Source organism: Adiantum capillus-veneris, chromosome 15 (assembly GCF_014529385.1).
Source record: "Adiantum capillus-veneris isolate H3 chromosome 15, ASM1452938v2, whole genome shotgun sequence".
NCBI classification, from domain to species: Eukaryota; Viridiplantae; Streptophyta; class Polypodiopsida; order Polypodiales; family Pteridaceae; genus Adiantum; species Adiantum capillus-veneris.
Genome location: NC_140945.1, coordinates 36,350,475 through 36,365,420, shown reverse-complemented (window position 1 = coordinate 36,365,420; position 14,946 = coordinate 36,350,475). Strand labels below are relative to the sequence as shown.

Sequence of the window (14,946 nt, the reverse complement as noted above, 5' to 3'; positions counted from 1 at the left end):
AAGTTATATGGTTTCTGACATCTTCCTTCGGAGTGCAACTTCTGGCAGAGCGAGGTATCCTGAAATGCTTGCCATGGAAACGCTAGCAGATTATAACTTGAAGCTTCTCGACATCTCCCAGTAGATGTCTCTTCACGATCAGGTAACCTTGGAGGTCCAGTGCGATTGCTATCTTGGGACCACCATCGCCCCCAAAGAAACATTGTTTGTCCAAGAGCTGATGGACCATGCTGTGCTCGGACTAGTCCGACCATTTGCAACTTCAAAAAGAGGGTTCCAAAGATTAAACAAAAATCATCAAAAGAAACCAACAACTCAAGTTAGCAATTGCCACGTCCTCGTGACAAGGACCTAGCAGATACTCCTCAGATTGTGGAACTTTACCTAGAAGCATTCGGTTTAGCATAGTCTACTTCGATAGAACCCCGATTTCAACATGGGCGAATCTAGTGCAGTGGGTTTGCACAAGATGGGAGTCACTCCGCTCCTTTGTTAACAATTGCCCCGATTTTTTATATAGAGTCACTGATGTCTCTTTGGGTTTCAGGGATACTGTTGAGCTGATAGTATTCTGGTGTATGACTTTATGGACTTGAATTCCCGATAATAAATATGATAGTGATTGATTTGTACTTGACTTGTTTGAGTGTAGGAATTGATAGACGAAATGATTGCAGCATTTTTGTCTCATAAATCTCTATAGACATGATTGCAATATGGATCAGTTAATCCGGCATCTGTGAGGTCCTGACTAGATCTAGATGCGATTGCTAAATACGTTGCCGATTAATCATGGTCTGAGATTTGGAATGGTTTTGAATCATGTGATGTGACTGTCGATTGGTACATGTGCTAGATGTGTTGTTCCTAGTGCATCGGTACTAACAGTCAGTGTCTGCTAAGACAATTTATGGCCTCTGTCTGTTTTGCAGGCATAATCGAGGGCGATTACAATGCTTTTAAGAAGGGGGTATGTCACAAACTGGTGGCATGGCAATAGACCCAAGATACACACACTCTGCTCGGACTGACACGTGGCATTCTGGTACGGAAATCCCGGAAAACCTGTCGCAAAACGCGCTAACATATTGACGTGGTAAGTGTACGGACAGCTACACGGATTCCGCTTTTCACGCTGACACAGTGGTACGGATTTTTGGAAATCGCACTGAGATGCTTTTGGGGCATGAATGCTTTAATTTGTAAAAGCTTTTGATTTTGGGTCTAATGCTTTTAAGTAAGAAGCTTTTGATTTTGGGGCTCTGCTTTTGGGCATCCCTTGTGCCTTTAAATAAGTGGGCAAGGCCTCACTTCTCAGAGCATCTGGACGCAAAGTCTGAGAGTGAGCACCTATCGACTCTCTTGTACTTTGAACACAGATTAATACAAAAAGAAATACCGAAAGGGGCGCAAGTCTTTGGGGCCAATATCTCTAGCCACGGAACTACGCCGGGCCGTGTCGACTTAATGGTGAAGTATGAATTGTTTTGAAGTGAATCTCTGCTGTGTCGCGGTATAATCTTGACTTGGGGTGTCCAAGTTTCTTACACTTTGGGTCGTGATCCCGGACTTGTTAGTCACTCCCACCCTTACTTCATCGCGCCTTGGGCGCGCTCCCGTCTTCACCGCTCATGTCTTTCAGGGCATAAGCCATAAAGATCACTTGCAAGAGAAGGATCCAAGATTTATTTCGAGATGCTGTTTTTCTCAAATGCCACTAGTGATATGCAGTGGTGGAAGTCTATAGCTACCAAGCCGCACACTCCAAGGACTTCGCAAGCTTTCAAGAAAAAATTTTCCGGAAGTTAGATGGTTTCTGACATCTTCCTTCGGAGTGCAACTTTTGGCAGAGTGGGGTATCCCGAAATGCTTGCCATGGAAACCCTAGCAGATTATATCTTGAAATTTCTCGACATCTCTCAGTAAATGTCTCTTCTCGAGCTGATAACCTTGGAGCCTGGTGTGATGGCTATGTCTTCGGACTACCATCACCGCCAAAGGAATACTGTCTATCCAAGAGCTGATGGACCATGTTGTGGTCGGCTATGACTTTATTGCACGAACTTGAGCCTTATTTTTTGGTGCAGGTTTTAGGATGGAAAGTCACTCGACTTTTCGAGGCTGATGTCGAGATTGCCATTTAAGTTTGACTTCTGTTTGAGAGCTTGTTTGGTGATCTTCTTTGAAATTTGTTTGAAATGGATGTTATCTGTTTTGAACCTGTCTTGGTGCCAATTTGAACTGTTTGACTCTGGTTTTAATACTAGTTTTATTCATTGGTGATTTTACTCTCGGGTGGAGAAGTGAGAAATACTGTTTTGGTATTGTTTGAACCTCGGAACGACGCAGGCCGATGCCTGGGGAGCGTTTTGTTGTATGTTTGAAAACCTCGGAACGACGCAGGATGATGCTTGGGGGAGCGTTTTGTTGTAAACCTCGTAACGACGCAAGCCGATGTCTGGGGAGCGTTTCGTTGTATGCTAGAGAACCTCCGAACAACGCAAGCCAATGTCTAGGGAGCGTTTGGTTGTATGCTTGAACCTCCAAGCGACGTAGACTGCGGTTTGGGGAGCGTTTGGTTGTACAGTCTGAGCTCATGGCCCGGACCTTTTTTAGGTTATTTGCGGGGGGAGTGACAAGGTGCCTAGGCATTGAGTAGCTTCATACCGCAAACTATTTGTCTCGAGGGAGTGCTCAGGGGCGTTGTTTGTTGTGTCTTGTATACAAACATGCATGTGTGAGCATTTGTGTTGCATTGTGATGTGTCAAGTACTGAATATTCCTAATTGGATGAGATTGCTTGGGTATGTAATTTTAGTGCATCAAGACACCCGTGGAAGATCAATGCAATCTGGGTGTGATGGCTAATTTTACTACGCTGGAATATCAAGAGTTCCGACTTGGACGATAGGAGAAGCCAACTCTTTCAAAAAAAAAACGCGAACCGATTGTCCCTTGGAATGACCCTCGGAAATTTTTGAGCTAACTTGAGTTGTTTTGCAGATATGTTGTAATCGCGGATATGATGTCAAGTCAGCCAAGTGACATAAAGGAATTAAAATAAAGCAAGACCCACACACACACACATACAAAGACTTGCGCAGCAGCTGTACAGACAGCCCGGAAATTGCGTTGACATGCTGGCGTGGCAAGCTGTATGGATTTCTGCGATTTGCATTGCTGACGTGGCAGTTGTACGGATTTCTGTAAATCATGCTGGCAGCTTTTTTGGGCATTGCTTATGGACCAGATGCTTTTGAGTTTGAAGGATTTTCATGTAAATTGCTTTTGGGCCTAGGGCCTTTAAATATGAGGCCAGGGGCTCATTCTCTGGCACACTTCTGGGAGAAGGTGCAGAGCGTGGAGTACCGGCTTGTACTGTGTTGATGCAATATATATAAATACTGAAAAGGGCGCGAAGGTTTGGGGCCAATACTCTCTGGGTTGGAATTCCACCACTGTGTCGCGTGTCGTCTCTCTCTTTCAATTTAGTTGTTATTGAAGTGCTAAAAGTCTGATCAGAGTGTTCTTTTCTATTGGCACGTGGTGCATGTTTTGTGACAGTGAACTATTGTTGATAGGTGCTCTAATGTACACTCTCATAAAATGCCAAGATAATCTCACTCCGGACACCCAAATGATACAATTTATGCATCAATCGTGCTCTAGATATTGCATTAAAAGCTTTGCAAAAGTCCACAAAGAAGCAATAGATTTGACGTCATGTACACTCGGGTCTTGGCTCTCCTCAATAATAGTTTGAATCGTAAAGATTGGAGCAAGTGTATAGAATCCTCTCATGAATCGTGCCTTTCCCTGTGCTCGGATACCCTCTCCCTCAGATTCTCCAGAGATGTAACTTTTTGGGTCTCATAGTATAAAGTCCCCAGTCCTATATTTACAAGTTAGGGATGATATATGACAAATATACTGTCCCATAGAAGAAAGGTGTCATGCAGGGGATGAGTGATGAATTATGAGAGGACCACCGGCAGATGCCGCTGCAAATTGTATAACTTCTCCAGTAGTAGCTGTCGTTTTCTCATACTAGCACTGATTCTGAATGATGATTTCCTGCGTCCCATTCCATGAGGTTTTATATTGTACTTTCTGTGGACATGCTAAACTGTTTTTCTCACTCTAGATGACACTATAATAGTAGGTGGGTGCTGGTGAATTATAAATGTGTATTTTACAGAACACCAGGAATAGCAGTCTATTAGAAACACGCAAGACCTATATACATGTACACACATATTCTCCTTGGGTATCGATACAGTTTGATCTCTGGTCTTGTTTGAGCCATTGACGGAGAGGGATCATGGCAAAAAAAAAAAGGGTTTAGGAGAGACTAATTTAGCAAAACACTCCTCTAATGTACTTGCTTTTTTTCCTGAGGATTAGCAAGCTTTTTTATAGACTATGCTAATCAGTAATCCCAACACAACAGCATCTCTCACTGCAGCCTGATTACTCAATTACAAATAGGTTATTTCTTTCTTTATTCAATAATGGTTCAATTAGCTACTGCCTGTTGTCTCAGAGAGGATCGGCAAAAGTCAGTCTATTTTAGTTTGCTTGCCATATTCTTCTCTTATGATGGCCTGCACAATTTCTTTTACAGGAAGCAAGCCTGCAACTGTACAGGCTTGATGGGAAGAAAGACAAAGAATGGCATTTGAGTTCTCCAATTCGCTATATAAAGGTGCATCTCTCATTTTTGCTTCCATTTAGGCATAATAGCATATGAGCCAGTTTTGAGTAAAATTATGCCAAAATTCAGGTTACAAATTTTCCTTTTCTTGAGCATCTCATGAGAACAGGCAGGTGGTGCGCAAATCAGGAGGCTGTCATCCTAAGCTAGTTACTGAGCTATAATGATCTAATCTGTTACAGAGAACTTACCATAATCATTATTCTTCTTTCTAAACTTATTTAAAACTGGGTTTGCTTGGCTGCGTGGAAATTGTGAGCCTGCTTCAAAACATCTCCCGTTGTGTTGGACAGTAGTATGAGTCCAAAGTTTCTCAGCTGTCAAGCTACATAGAAGTCATGAAAGTGGGTTTGGCATTGACGGAAAAGCGGGGAGCTGCACAAAGTCAGGAAACAAAGGTTTTTCTGTGTTGCAGGTTTGCGCAGGGCCATGTGGCGGTGAGGGCTTACTGACTGGACTTAAGGATGGCTCAATTTTGAAAATTTGGATCAATAATCCATTTCCTCAATGTATATACAGTCACACTAGCTCGATTAGGTGCCTAGATCTCTCAGCAGAACAAGCACAGTTGGCTGCAGTGGATGAGAACGGACATATCTTTGTTTACGATATAAAGGTGAGTTCACTATCCTTTGTTTTTACGTACTGAAGACCCCATATTCTCTGAGATGCATTGAGAAGGAAAAATCTTACATGTCAATGTAGTACCTTGAGCTGAAATGAGCCGGGTCATGAAACACATCATCAAAGGCCCGTGCATTAACCGTTCTTTGTATGCTTGTGATATGCTCGATTATAGAGGGGCCATTGTATGCAAGAATGGCATGCCTGAACTAATAACTTTTTGGTGATAACGTTGCACACTGGTTTTGTGGCTTTTGATGGAGGAGGCATTCATAATTAAGACTTGTACGGATGATGAAAATTGCCTCTGATTGCTAGTCAGTGCCTTTCACATTGAGACAGAATGCCTTGACAATCCTTATTTATTGATCGTCTTGAAGGAAAACTTCCAAGAGTGCTTGTTTTCAGATTCTTTATACTGGAACAGTATTAATAGTCTGGATCACTGGGCTAGTTAAGCGGCTTCTAGTATACCAGATACCTTGGTGTGTCAGGCTACGCTACAAGGTTGTCTACTTCTGATCAAGCAGGGCCTGATCATGAAGCATGATTGCAGGATTCGGAGTATAACTTCACCTTATTGAATTCATTTATTTGGCATGCCACAGTGATAGATAGGTGGGTGGCCTCTCTTATGGGTTTCATAGGCTCAGGGGGAGAGGAAAGAGATATCTCACCATGGCTTTCCATATTTACATCACCATAATTTTGGGACTTAAACATGTTTTGTAAGTGTTTGTTGAAGAGGTCGTTTTGACAAGCAATTGCTACCATAGGGTCATTCCACAACAGGCACATTATTTCAAGGCTTGCCTTTGTAACACATTAATCAGTGCATGCACTAGTGCTATGCATATATAGGAGGTATGTAACTCCTTTATACAGGTAAATGAAGCAGATTTATTGTTACTTATGTGATTGTACACATGACTGGCATGTAGATTGGCCTTCTAGGCGGAGGCATCAGTTATTTATTATGTCATGGTGTTTGCACCCACCACATTAATTGATGCATTTCACAGGTTCTTTCTTTTAGCAAAATCGCTACTGTGGGGCTAATCTTCATGGAGATCATTCAATAGTAATAAGGCAACAGGAAAGTGCTTGCAGAACCAAGACGCATCCTTAAGCATGACTCATTATGCCACACTTGTACACATATACAGAGTTGATCTTCTAAGTTCTTCCATTAAAGGTTGTAGCCAAAGGTCTTCACTCATCAGTCCTCTACACTTTAGACGTCTCCTAAGGCCTAAAAGACCTGTGAAACCAAAAAACTACATCATCATTATCTGATTCAAATGTCAACTATTATTGTAGTCTTTTTTGTCAATAGACTAGTAACCTTTGTGTCAATTGTGCCGAATGAAACATCAATAAATTTTCATTCAATGAGTTGCAGAAGAAGCAGATTGTTTTTGAGGAAAAATATGCATCTTCAGTAGCTTGGAACACACAAATGGAGGAAATGCTTTGCTATGCAGGAAGTGGCATGCTAAATATCAAAGTAGCCAGTTTTCCTGTGCATCAACAAAATTTCAATAGTTATGTTGTTGGGTTTCAAGGTCCCAAATTATTCTGCTTACAGGATCATTCCATGCAGGTATTCATTGCGGGTCCATGCTCTGCTGTTTTTCCTGATTTCTCATCTTTTGTGTTTGACTTTAAATGATTATTCAGACGCTGGATATTCCGCTCTCTTGGAGTATGAAGCATTACATAGATAGTGGAGATTTTGACAATGCTTATAGAGTAGCTTGTTTGGGGGTCACAGAGGCTGATTGGAAATTCCTCGGCTTGGAGTCTCTTCAGGCTCAGTTTTGGAATGTGGCTCATGGAAGCTTTTCACGTCTTCAGGATGTGTGCTATCTTGACCTCATCAACCAAGTTGAGAAAGACTTTGACCCTGGTCAGGACAGACTACCACTGTTAGCTACAATCTGTGCTTACCAGGTTCCCTTTTGACAGTTTTAAAAATGTTGTATCCTATCTGTTTTCAAGATTTGAACAACCTAATAGAATGTCCAACTTACACAGATCTGATACCCTAAGTGGGTCCAGGGCAGGTTTGAAGAAGCGGCAGAATTATACTGTGAAGCTGGCCAAGTTCACAAAGCTATGGAAATGTTTGCTGACCTCCATATGTTTGATGCTGCAAAGGAAATAGCTGAAAAAACGTATATTACCGATGGCAGATCTCAAGCCAAAGTGCAAGAGATTATTCAGAAACAAGCCGAATGGACAGAAGAGAAGAAGGATCACGCAACTGCCGCTGATATGTACCTTATTGCCGGTCAACCTGAGAAGGCACTTGCGTTGGTTGCCGAGCACGGTCCACCATCAAAACTTATTGAGGTATAGCGTTTTATGTGAGTTAATGATTCATGTACATTTTCATGAGGTTTGGACTTGTTCGAGCTAAGGAGAACTCTTAACATAAATATCTATTTTCTCTTCCAAATAACTCAAACACAACAAATTTAATTCTATTAAGGGTTAAGTTACCTCAACTTGGCTCAATCTTGTTTGTGTTTAGTCCTAGCTTCAGAGTCAATAAGCCACAAATCTGCTTTTCTCCTCAAGCAGAATGAATTACATGGCATCCCTGATTCGGGACAACCTTAGGCATATTACTGCAAGCAGGTTTGAAGAACCACTCTATACGCTTAGAACAGTCTATAACCAAGTAGGAAAGGAAGGCTTCTCTCAATAGTACGTTGAAAGCTCTTTGCAAGAATGTTCACCTTTATAAAGCTCTTCTCTGCATTCATGTGTTTGCATTCAATGCACTCCGAGTCAGAGAAGGCTTTATAGGTCTGAAAGGAAGGTTTCTCTCAATAGTACGCTGAAAGATCTTTGCAAGAATGTACCTTTATAAAGCTCTTCTCTGTATTCATGTGTTTGCATTCAATGCACTCTGAGTCAGAGAAGGCTTTATAGGTCTGAAGCTAACAGTTGGAACCTTTGGAATTCATAGTTTGTTAATAATTTAGAGAGAATTTGAGCTGCACAAAAATGTTTCAATGCTTCATATCCCATCGTAAAAAGCCTTGTTGAGATCTCAATTAGTGATACAAGCTCCATATTCTGGTGTGATGGCCAACTGGGATATGGGGATCCTGGGCAAATGATGAATCGCACAGCTAAAACTGAAAGCGACAAAAAATCAAGGGACAAATTAGTGTGTTATAGTTGTTAGCAACCAATCGTGTGGACATATGCTAGACTCAACTTTGGGCAGCTGAAGGACGGGCGGTTTACATTGCCATCAGGTATATTAGACACCTGCACAATGAAATAAAATCTCGTGCTCAATTTTTGACATAGAAGCTTCATGTGGAAGATTATGCACAATGGTTACTCTTTCTTTATCTACATCTCTGAGGCAATGATTGAGCAGTTTGGACACAAAGAAAATTGGTACATTTGACATTGTTTGCAAAGCGTGTGGTTTCTGTAAAGGGAAGTGTGATGTTGAGCTAGGCAAGGATTTTAGTTGGTTGGATTGATTTCAAAGGTCACAGCTCTATGCTTGATGCTTTTAACGTTGTTCAAATAGGTAGCACGAAGATTGAAAAAGACTGATCCTAGGGAATTGTCTTTGTGTGCAACACTCATGAAGCTGCATGGGTTGTATACACATGCTCTTGAGACGTACACAAAGCTTGGTGACTTGAGGTTATTTTCTTGTCAAGTTCTAGTGTGAATAACATTGTATATTTATTCTAAACTCGCATCAACACAATTCTACTACTTATTTTTATACATGCAATGTACTTAATCTCTACATCTGCAATGACAATCTTCAGGTCTGTTTTATCACTACATATTGACATGCAACAATGGGATGATGCGTTTGCAATGAAAAATTTGCATCCTGAACTGGACATCAATGTCTATTCCCCTTACGCAGTATGGCTAGTATCACAAGGTCAGTATGAGAAAGCACGACTTGCATACAGACAAGCTGGTCAGCCAGAATTATCAGTACATCTGCTCAAACAGCTCTTGAGCAATGCAGTAAGTTTTCTCTCTTTGACTATAGTACAAGGTTGCAATGTAGAGAGCCTTCTTTTTTTGGGTGATTTTAAGTATTTGAATGTGCTGCATCAGGAGAGGGAAAATAACGATGTTGCTCTTTTGTCACAACCAGATCAAAGAAAAACGATTCAGGGATGCTTCGTACATCTGCCTACAGCTTTTCCATGAAAGAAGAGAGTTTTCCTTTGAAGGTTCTGGTAAATCAAAGGATGTGCAGCCTGAGTGTTGCACATTATGGAAAGAAGCAGAGGTCTATTTCGCTTACTCATATGTTGACCAAGCTATCAACGAGCCCTTTCGAACTTCCAGCTCTGAAACTTTGTTCAATATCACAGTCTTCCTCCTTGGTCGAAGCACCAAGAAAAGTTTACCTGGCATTTCTCTGGTTAATATCTTGGTTACTCTGGCGAAGCATGGAGAGGAGCTTGGTATTTTTGCAGAATTTCCGCAAATCATATGCTTTAGAAAAACTTATTATTATTAGCATCTTGGCAATTGCTCATCGTGTGACAAGTCCTACTTGACTGCTTTCATGGCTATTTGAGAAGGGCATCCTTGAGGAAACTTTGTTCGTGTTGCAACACAAACTCTTACTTATCTGCATTTGCTTGGGCATAGGACGAGAAGTTTCTAAGACGATTGTGATGGCTTTTAGGAATTGCGGGCTATTTGTGGCAGGATGTATATTAGTCCCTTTGGAGAAAAGTGTAGGCATGAGACTGCATCCCCTTTGTTCAAGTCAGCCTTTTACATCTATGCTCGCACCTTGGTTTTTAAGAAAAACTCATGTCAGTGCACATCTCTTCTCCCCTCCACTCAAAAGTACTAGCTACACAAGGTTGCTATCGGAAGAAGATACAGTTGCTTAAAAATAAAACAATGCTTTGAAAAGATTAGGCAAAGTTCATGCCTGTTTCAATTTGTGACTGACATTCATTGTGTTAGGATTTGTTCACCTATATCTTGGATTACATCACGAGAAGCACCTCTAGTGCTAGATGATGATCTGTTCTAGAGAATGGAACTCCTAAGTTATTTTGAGCTCCCACCATGCGGGGTTGACCACAGATGAGCACATGAACTCAAAGCACACATTTTGGTTTGAATGAAATGTACTTCCCTTCAGGATGTGTTGGACCAGACTTACAAGAAAAAATGTCAAGTTGTCAGAACTTCAGAACCTGCTCATGTTATACTTTTTGTTGGTCAGGGTGTTACAAGGCTGCCCGGTCAGCATATGCACGTTTGCAAGGTTTAAGGGTACCCGCAAGTTGGATGGACAGGCTTGATGTAGCTGCTTTGGCTGTTCGAGCTCGTGCTGCAGTGTCTGATGAGTCAAGTCCGAGGTTGGAGTGTCCTTGCTGTTATTGTTGCGGGTCTCCTTTACCAGTTGTTTCTCCATCATGGAAAGATGAATGCAGCCTCTGCTTACAACCAGTCATTCGATCCTTTGTCTCGTTCGAACAACTGCCAATTGTAAGCTTTTCTTTTTCCCCTTTGGAAATGATTGCATGGGTTTATTTAGTGATAAACATTTGTCCTTAGTTAACTCTAGTCGTGGCCAGATGCTCATTGGCAAGTGCAAGAAGCTCCATTAGTGCATGTACAGATCAAAGCTTGTATTTTATGTGAAGAGGAGAAGGGCATGTTGGCTCATTTCTGAATGTTTTTGATGGCAAGCTGCCGGTGAATACTACACCAAAGCAGTCTTCGATGCCAGTATCATAATGCTGGAATATAATTCAAATTTTTCTTTCTAGGTGGAGTTCTTTCTAGAGGAGGGAATCACTCATGAGACAGCAAAAAAGCTTCTCAAAGCCAGGCCATGCAACATATCTTCGGAAAGATTGCATCATCAGAATGGAAAGCAACCAAATGAAGGTCATTGGAGGACGATGCTCCACAGCCAGTTCTGTGTTTCAAGCACAAGGACGAAACATGGACCTCTTCGTGCAAACGAGCAGACATTAACCAGTCTGCAGTCAAGACAGGTCATTATACAGGATGTCCCCAACTCTGAGCAATGTAGATACTTCTACATGATAGATCCTGCATTCACTATTTGTCAGTGTGAGTGTTGCAATCAGTTTTTTGAGCAAGAGGAGTGGGATGCGGCTGTGCTTCAAGAGGGATGGTGTCCCTTCTGCCGGGGTTTGGGGTTCAAGCCGCAGAGTAGGAATGTTTCCAAGTATGCCACGCCCTCAGCCTGTTTGAGATGAATGTTACCCAACCAACGGCATTATGCACACCGATAAGGGTTCAGGTTACCTAAAAGTTAAAGAGCTTTGAGGACCCTTGAGTTGCATCTCTGTGGCATAATGTATATAGAGCATTTGTCCTTGTACTTCATTGTGTTCCGACATGCATCTTCTGTGGGATTGTGAGAAGTTTCTGAGTTGTACTGAGATAGGAGGAGACAGTCTTTCTCCTGGTAAGAGACTTGCCTCTTGATATTTGATATGATTTGAGTTGTACAGTAGGTGTGTCATCATCCATACAACTATGAGTTAGTTGTACATGAGGTGTGTCATCATCAAGTTGTGATTCTTTTGTATGAAAAAGTTCTCTCTTGTTGGTTGTTGTAAGAGAGCATTTTTCAGACTTTGATTTTGGCAGAAACAGCAGCCTGGATCTGTTTATTTTACGAATCTATATAGACAACCTTGGGAATGATTTCGCAGTGCTAAGTTTATTTTCATGTATGCATTCAAAGCTCTACACATATAGATGTCTATATGTGTAGACACAAGCTCTGTCCGATACCGGTACAACATTTACATCAATTTAGTTGTTGTAGACTTTTCGAGGAATTTTCTGAAATCTCCTTGAAAATTCAGAGCTGCTTGAAAATGTTCAGATTGCTGTCACTAGATTTAACAGCTAGTGTAGCCTAGCTTGTTCAAGTCTTAAATGTAATATACCTAAATTAGAATTCTCAAAATTACTCGACGGTATTTCTATATTATAACTTGCTAGAGATAATTATTCAGAGACCTATGCAACCTCATCTGCTCTTTAGTTATAGCAAAATAAGTTATTTTAGGCATAATAATTATAATAGTAAATTACCTCTAAAATTTACCAAAAAAACTAGAGGCCATGGCTCTCTTATGGTAGGGACCACATACATAGTTTTGAGGTGTTCTGTCTGTTGACAAACCCACCTTAAATCATTTCTCCGAATGCTATGTGCATAAGCTAACAGTCACCTCATTATGATCTCTGCTCAAATTTTCATGTAGATAGTGTCTGAGGAAGAGCATGAATCTTTGAGTTTTGTACTGGGTATGTAAAAGCCTAAGAGGTATTAAGCAAGCATTTGCTACCATAGGTTATTACAGTGATGCAAATAAGCTTTGTGCCTAAAGAATGGAAACCCCATAACCTAAAAAGCTTACTAAGACTATGTACAAGAGAAGATCATAGTGAAGCCCTAACTTTACCACTTTGGTGTTATGTCTTTCGTAAGTGTCTATTTGAATAACCCCCTTATAAATTATCCGATTCTTTTCAACCTTGTTAAAGAGTACAACAATCTTTGTACATGCCTAAAAGGATTTTGCATATGTAGCCATGTCCAACACTTCTTTTAGGCTTGCAGCAAAAACAAAGCCCACAAATCATATCATATGTTAATTCCTCATATGCGAAATGGTTAATCAAGATCATGTTGCACATTAAGCAAGGCAAACTCTCTTGCATTCTAATTTTGAATTTGGATTGATCCTCACCCAATTTTCGATAAGTCAAATAGAAAGGTCAATTGATCTTCAATGCATGAGCTAATTTTGAATTTTGATTGATCCTAACCTAATCTTCCATGAGTCAAATAGAAAGGTTAATGTGACTTCCAAAAGATGCTTTCAATCCATGAATTATTACTACTTATCTACGTTGTGGAATTCGTTTTATTAAAATGTTCTCAAATAATGAGTTATCCACGAAGTTCCTTCCCTCTATACTTAAAATATTGGAATTGCTAAGAATATTATTCTCAACGCATTGTAATGATAACCTCGTGGCTGAACCATCTTGCTTGATGCAAACTATTGTCCCAATTTATAGTAAAAGTTTCTCGATGAAAAATAAAAAGATCTCATTGTGACTTACCTTAAAATTTGCTAAAGAAATCCTAACTTCTTGCTTAAATCTTTATTCTGGATTACTTCTATTTTCTCTTTTCCCTCAAAATAATAAGTAAAAATGTTTTTTTTCCCCAAGTTGTCGATGGTTTTATCATCATGTTGATACTCTACCAATTGGCATTCACTAGCCTTTAGTTCCACGTGGTCGTTTGTATTTATCATCTTATCACAACTGATTTAGCGTGATGATGTAACTTTTTAAATTGATGGAGAGAGAGAGAGAGAGAGAGAGAGAGAGAGAGAGAGAGAGAGAGAGAGAGAGATGTTATATTAGTGCTATGTTAACGTCTTCAAAAGGCCAAAGTGACCTATGAGACCAGAAAGTTACAATGTGCTGGATCTGATACAAAGTTTGAGTAACAAAATAAAAATACTATGGAATCCTAAGCTGCTAGATGTGAACTAAGCAGCTAGCTGGGATTGTGTAGGATATGAGTGGGGGGTGGAGCGAATGGGGGGCTAATACAACACAATGTGGGTGTATCCTTAGAAAGAACTAAATCACAAGAGATCCAGCATCGATCGCTCATGGATCTCATCATTCTCCTCCATGGTGAGTAGTCTGACCGGGCGTCATGCAAGTCGGGCGAAAGTGGTCTGAATCCTCATGTAGCCTTCGTCAATGCTCTGTAGTCCTCCGCAGTCATGGGCGTTTGGATCTCCCCAGCTCGGTCACTCGGTCAATCAGTGTGTCCCTGGTGCGTAGAGAATGTGGGCTCTGTTGTGGCAGTAACTCCTCCGATTGTCCAGTGTCTGCTCTAAAGAAGAAGAAGAAGAAGAGAAATTTTAAAATCATAGAAACAATCTTGAGAAACCTTAAAGATCTATTCTTCAACTAAAAGCTTGTTATTGAAGGGAAACTTGAATACCCAATTTTTTTCATGGGCTGTTGCATCATGGAATCTATCCCCTTATATCTGGAGAACCTTGTAGAAGCTTCTCCCTGTTTCTTAATAATGGCATGGATGTTTAATGGTAACTATAGCAGTGTAGAGAGAAATGAATTGAAATGAAATGTTATATTAACGTCTTCAAAAGGCCAAAGTAACCTATGAGACCAGAAAGTTACAATGTGGTGGGTCTACTACAAAGTCAGAGTAACAAAAATAATAGAATGACAAAATAAAAATACTATGCTATGGAATCCTAAATTGCTAGGTGTGAACTAAGCGACTAGTCGGGATAGCTAAATCACAAGAGATCCAGCATCAGTCGCTGGCGGATCTCATCAATCTCCTCCATGGTCAGTAGTCTGACCAGGCGTCGTGCATGTCGGGCCAAAGTGATCTGGATCCTCTGATGCAGCCTCCGTCGATGCTGTGTAGTCCTCCGTAGTCGTGGGCATCTGGATCTCCCCATCTCAGTCATTCGATCGATCAGTATGCCTCTGATGTAAGGCGACGAGCTCTGCTGTGGTGATAG

The 14,946-nt window shown here is 40.9% G+C and overlaps 1 protein-coding gene across 9 annotated transcripts in view; it reads left to right on the top strand.

Moving 5' to 3' along the window:
* LOC147440523 (uncharacterized) overlaps positions 1 to 12,050 on the top strand; it is a 106,211-nt gene extending 94,161 nt beyond the window's left edge. For 8 of the 9 annotated variants that reach the window (XM_086530243.1, XM_086530240.1, XM_086530241.1 and 5 more), the window contains 10 exons: positions 4,625 to 4,705; positions 5,130 to 5,330; positions 6,741 to 6,941; positions 7,019 to 7,291; positions 7,400 to 7,693; positions 8,898 to 9,016; positions 9,148 to 9,358; positions 9,492 to 9,807; positions 10,590 to 10,855; positions 11,140 to 12,050. In XM_086530243.1, the coding sequence (XP_086386369.1) occupies positions 4,625 to 4,705; positions 5,130 to 5,330; positions 6,741 to 6,941; positions 7,019 to 7,291; positions 7,400 to 7,693; positions 8,898 to 9,016; positions 9,148 to 9,358; positions 9,492 to 9,807; positions 10,590 to 10,855; positions 11,140 to 11,598 (2,421 nt within the window). In that variant the 3' untranslated portion in view covers positions 11,599 to 12,050. Of the gene's footprint in view, positions 1 to 4,624; positions 4,706 to 5,129; positions 5,331 to 6,740; positions 6,942 to 7,018; positions 7,292 to 7,399; positions 7,694 to 8,897; positions 9,017 to 9,147; positions 9,359 to 9,491; positions 9,808 to 10,589; positions 10,856 to 11,139 lie in introns of those variants that run through there. The other variant, XM_086530247.1, reaches the window with a different exon arrangement.
* Positions 12,051 to 14,946: the final 2,896 nt, after the last annotated feature.